We start from the raw sequence: 6007 nt of genomic DNA, 5'->3' as shown, positions 1-6007 counted from the left end.
AATTAGGAACTGAGCAGACAACCATTTTATATTACTACAAATGTAATTAAACGTTTGTTAATATGTGGAATAAAATGCAGTTAGTTAAATACTTACTTATTAATGACCACCACGGCGAATCATTGGAAGAAAGATCCAAAGAACACCCTTGCAAAAAACGAAATGCGCACGCTCTAAATTTCAAATTTCACAATGATTCAGAGTGCCTCTAGCGAGAAATTGCGGCGTATTGGAAATCCACGGTGGGGGGGGGGGGGGGGCGAAAATCTAAGCGTACCCAGGCCTTGATATAACGGAGGCAACGCTATGGACAATGCATCAAACAACGATTCGTTCACAAAGGAGCTCGAACAACGAACTTCCAGCGTACGACTAAGATTTAACGTAGATAGTCGAATTCGGTGTGTTGCACACGTTATTCATTTCTCGGTATGCGATCATAATTTTGGTCAATCTTAAATCAACACCCAACCACGATAACGAAGAGGAGTATGGACCAGATGACGAAGAAGTAGTTAATGCTGAGACTAACACGATTGGTGGTACTGTAGCAAAGGTAATTTTCTTTGTTCGCTTTTTGTGTGTATTAGTTTCACGTACAGTGTAGCCTTTGCCGATGCCGATGCCGATGCCGCCGATGTAGCCGTGTCGCGCATATCTCTTCAACGGTTAGGGCTAGAAGAGTCAATGATATCTCGTTCGAGTGTACATATCTCGCCATTGATAGTCTTTCTTAAATTTTTGAAATCGAAGCCCAAGAAGTTGGGCATTTGCCCGATTTACCGTTTTCGGTAGTTTGGCTTTGTGTTGTTGATATTTTGTTAAAACTTAAGTCCAGTAACGTTAAAAGAAATATTATTGGACAGGTTAGGATTCAGTGGAACTACAACTTCGGTTATATCAGTAAATATTAAATTTAAGTATAGTTGTCGGGGTTATTTACGGGACCCCAATGTTCGTGGTTTTATATTTCCGAATGAATGTTCCTTAATTTAAGTCCGATTTTCATGAAAGTTATATTTTTGAATAGTTGTGGTTTCCATAGAACAAAGAATTTCAATTACGTTGCTTAATTTTAATTCTAAGTAAGGTTTTTTGGGCAGCGTATACGGACCCCCTCAACTTCCAACATTGGAAATACGCGTGGTTATAGAGACTATATGCGAATTTATCTCTGGCATTTTTCACGGCCGTTCTAATATGGCCCAAAGTAACAAATAAGTGTGACACTTACCGGAGGCCGTTCTAATATGACCAAAAGTAACAAATAAGTGTGACACTTATCGGAGAAATACGCGATGCTTACAACGTATGACCTGAAGTAACAAATAAGTGTGACACTTATCGGAGAAATACGCTATGCTTATAACGTATGACATGAAGTAACAAATAAGTGTGACACTTATCGGAGCAGTACGCAATGCTTGCAACGTATGACCACAAGTAACAAATAAGTGTGATCTAAGTAAAAAATAAGAAAGACACTGATCGAAGGAATCTTCAAAGTATGACTAAAAGTAACAAATAAGTGTAAATACAATTATGTGTGGCCGTAGATATATATTGGTTGTGATACCGGCGTTGCAGGTTGCTGTGAATAGCTCAAACAAACTTACCACATTAGAAGGATTGTGTGTATTCTGACCGTCGTACGTCTTGTTTCTTAATCTGATAGGCACGAATTGAGGCAACGGCGTATATGTTACTTAGTTCATTGGAGGCCAACCTAGCTACAGCCCTAGAAATTTGCTATTGCGGCTGTGCCTTTATTTTTTTCAAACTACATAATGGTAGAAAGCGTTAATTTACACATATAATATTCGCTTTTTTACCATATATATACCGGGTGTCCCAAATTGCACGAACAGTGCATTTCTCAGGGAAGGTGTAGTAGACAGTAGATGCCTTAATTATGAAATTTCAGAAAAATCAAATCATTTTTAACGGTTTTGAAAAACATTTTTTCACCGGTAGGTGGTAGCGAAAACGTTTCAATTATAAACTTATAGCGCATACTCTAAAACATAAAATAACATTTAATCTGTTAAAATTGGCCTATTTTTCACTGAGATACGAGGACATGAATAAAAACAAGTTGGTTGAAGGAGGAAATACATTTTTGACTAAGCATTCTTACTGTTAAATAAACGAAACATCCGTATGTTGAGGAAAATGGACCGACGCTTGGAATTTTGCAACTGGCTTAGCACCATCTACGACGATAATCCTGCTTTTATCAATAGACTGTTGGTAATTGGCCCATTTTTTCTGCCGCATCGTATGCACTGTTCGAGTAATTTGGGACACCCTGTATTCAATGTGAATCTCAATATTATAAAGCACTAGTCCTGGACACATATGATTTAAGTTCTTATTGGTAACTTACCACATACACTTAAGTTTGGATGTCTCTAGTCGTATACCTACCCAGGGGGAGCTAAATGTATAACACTTTGGAATTACATTTTTCGGGTGTTCAATATTGGGGACTTATTCAATTTGGCTTTATCACATTTTAACTAGGTTAAACACGTTTCAGATTCGAGCCGTAGCCTTAAAAATTAGAGTTTCTTACCTCAAAGAAGAAATGTACTAGACGTCAAGACCCGCTGGAATTTGACGTATTCCATGCTAGAAAGAGCACTGCGTTTGAAAACTGTAATTCAGTAATGTCTTATTTGATTGTCATTGAAAATTTAGTTTAACATTTTTTTCTATTTAAGTCTTTTCAGACAATTATAACTGATCTCGATTTACAAAGGTTTCATATCACCGAAGCAGAATGGGATAACATTGAACGTTTTGTAAACGTCTTAAAAGTGCAAATTTTTGGTTTCAGAATTTGGAAATTGTTAATTTAACCTTTTTGATCAAAAGAGTTTCAGCATAGCCACTGAAAGAATTTCTGCGGCAAAGAATCCTACTATTTATCTCGTATTACCTACACATCAATGGCTTTTAACGAAAATTTCTGAAGCAATTGAAAAGAGTATTGGTACTCTTAAAGAAGCCTGCAATTTATGTCAGAGGAAGTTACTACATTACGAAGAAATTTCAAACACCCCTGCGACGTGGATAGCCGTAGGTGAGATGCCGTTGTGATTAAATAGGTTATAAACAAAGAACGCATCGGATTACTTCGTCTGTATTTTCATTAGCTTTACATCCAACCTTGAAACTTGATATCTTCAAAGAACATTGCAGCAAGGCTGAATTTAAACTAGTCAACGACACCATACTTAACACATACAACGAGTTCTACGATACTAGAAACGTGGAGACAGCTGATGTTGACACCGAGGGTAGAGATTGTTTTTACGCAATACATCCGAAACGACCAAAGAAATATGTCAAAGGGGCTGAAATATTAAAATATTTAAAGGACTATCTACTTCCTCCTCAAACTAATATTCTACAGTGGTGGCAGGTACTTTCGATTATTACTAATGGCAACTATGGGATGTATACAGGGTGTCCCAACACGTTGAATCCAGCCAATTTACCTGAAAACTACATGTCGTAGCATCCTGAAATTTTCTAAACGAATAAGAAAATATAAATCTCTTTACTTTGAAAATATTTAAAGTTTTAAAGGTCCACATCGGCATTCAATAATTATGATTGAATTTTGTCACGTGATTACTAACTCTTACTACGAAATTGTAGAGCACGCTCAAAACAAAATTGAAATCCGTGAAATATTTTCCGAATTTATTCAAATTTACAAATTAAATACTTTTATATTGGGTCTATTAATCCAGATCATTTTAGGATTGTACGTTGTAGTTTTTGAGATAATACATGGATCATTTTGGATCAACCGTACCTAATTGTTTTATGTTTTTAGCAAAATGAAAGAAACTACCCCACCGTAGGCAAAATGGCAAAAGACTACTTAAGCAACCAGTGGTCGTCAGTTGCCTCAGAGAGATGTTTCTCAGGAGGAGCAAATTTGATTGCTACGGAACGTTGTTCAATGACGCCAAACACCATATCGGCTATGATGTGTCTTAAATCGTGGTGGGGTTAAAAATTTTAAATGTGGAAATTGAAATATTAAATTCAGATCATATTAGCAGTTGCTCTCATTATTCATTATCCTACAACAGGTTTACGATGTATAACCGTAGGACTGAATCGATTTAAACAATTGTGGAACCTTTTAGTGATTGCTCCATTTCCCCCCTCCAAAAAATAGGTCATTATATCCACAACTGTTTTTCACTTTCGTCCAAACGTAAGACTCAAACCCTAAACCCTTGACCCAATTATGGGAAAGTTTGATTTGACGAACGGAAGTATAAAGTGTAAATACAAATCGTCTGCTATAAGGCGCTACTTCAACTATTACGTTATTATTTTATGCTATTTTTCTAAGGGTGGTGGGGTGGACGCATCTCTGATACTCGTTTTTGGACAGAAAATCGAAACGCAGAGATAGAGGTAGCGAGGCATCTGACCAGTGACGTCACTGGCTAGATTTTCAAGAGAGTGATTTATAGGGTGGCTACGTTTGCCTCTATCTTCGTCTGTCTCGTAAGTCGCGTTTCATTCTGGTATGCGAATTATTATTAATTTTGTAGGTATTTGGAAAATCGATATAATCTGTGGAGTTAAAAAAATTCCTTTAAAGTTGGATATATATATATATATATATATATATATATATATATATATATATATATATATATATATATATATATGTGTGTGTGTGTGTGTGTGTGTATATGTGTGTGTATATGTATATTTATGTATATTAAAATAAAAGTTTCGCTCTACTACCTTGAATTAATCTGTTTAAAAATACAGAATGATATAGGCATTTTTCGAAAATGCGAACAACGAACAAAATAGTGCTGTTAAATACAAAGATAACGTTGGCTATTGATAAGTGTGGGGGGGCTACAGCCTACTTTTTGGGGGGCCTTGGGGAAAAGTTTGAGGGGGCCAATTTTGAATTTCCAGCTGCATGTGTGAACGTAGCGATATCCACATATATTTCGGAAATGAATAATTTTGGATATATTATCTTAAGTCATACACCCTAGATTACGCAAAACTTCAAAATTGTCATTTCTTTCACGAAATAGACATTTCTCGTGATTCTAAGCAAAACTGTTGAATTGTTGATTTAAAGAATGTTTATCCGAAATATTTTTCCGTGTTTTAAAAACCAATGTTATAAACAAAATGCATTACTTCCAAAAAACAATTCTTTAAAAAATAAAGTTTTATCCGAATGAATAATGTTGAAATATAGAACCACAATCATCTTTTTTTTGAAGATTGATGATATAACTATCAGTTTAGGATATTGATCAACGCACTTTATTATTTTGTATTAATCTATCCAATTAATAATTATTACTTTATAACAATAATAATCATCATCAGACTAAGTCATCAAGCGACTTTAAAATTCAGGGGCCGGGTTACGATGCGTAGGAGGGTTGTGGCAAGCCCTTCATGCCACGCGAGCCAACAGCTCCCTACACTAACTATTACCGTTAACCTCAACTAATTTTTATGGAAGGGGAAACCGAAGAGCTCGGGGAAACCCCCTTGAACCAGCTGGGAGAGAACTTCCAAACTCAACGCAGAAGGAGTTGTTCCGAGTTTTCACCCAGTGCCACAAGCTGGGATCGAACCCGGCTCCTCTTTCTGCGCGGCGAAAGTGCTAAACACTCCGCCACCCCATAGATAGAGGGACGGAAAAACGTAAACAAGCTCTTTGGCGAAATCAACAAATTGTTTACCTATCATCCACGCACTAACGGAAAGACTGAAGGGTTTAATAAAACGTTGTCAGATATCCCGCCTCAGTACTTTTCGAGCAACCATCGGGATTGGGATATAATAATAATTATACAACTATCTATGCCATGACGAAATATACCCCCTTTTTTTCTCCTACATGGGTACGAGGCTGATCTTCGCAATTATCTGCTACATTGACAAGCCAGTGGGGCTTTGATAATATTCTGTACGCTAGAGATTTGGCAGCCAG

At 36.6% G+C, this 6007-nt stretch overlaps 1 protein-coding gene across 1 annotated transcript; it reads left to right on the top strand.

Moving 5' to 3' along the window:
* Positions 1 to 2172: 2172 nt before the first annotated feature.
* On the top strand, positions 2173 to 4040 carry LOC149948976 (uncharacterized). The gene is made up of 5 exons (XM_090171194.1): positions 2173 to 2250; positions 2733 to 2804; positions 2878 to 3085; positions 3159 to 3427; positions 3848 to 4040. The coding sequence occupies exons 1-5, from the start codon at positions 2173 to 2175 to the stop codon at positions 4028 to 4030; spliced, it is 810 nt and encodes a 269-aa protein (XP_090027320.1). The 3' UTR covers positions 4031 to 4040.
* The last annotated feature ends 1967 nt before the right edge of the window (positions 4041 to 6007 follow it).

The sequence above is a fragment of the Leiobunum rupestre genome, chromosome 4 (assembly GCF_980474605.1).
Source record: "Leiobunum rupestre chromosome 4, qqLeiRupe1.1.hap1, whole genome shotgun sequence".
Classification (NCBI taxonomy): Eukaryota; Metazoa; Arthropoda; class Arachnida; order Opiliones; family Sclerosomatidae; genus Leiobunum; species Leiobunum rupestre.
The sequence above is the reverse complement of the archived record's forward strand: the minus strand, read 5'-3'. Positions and strand labels throughout refer to the sequence as shown.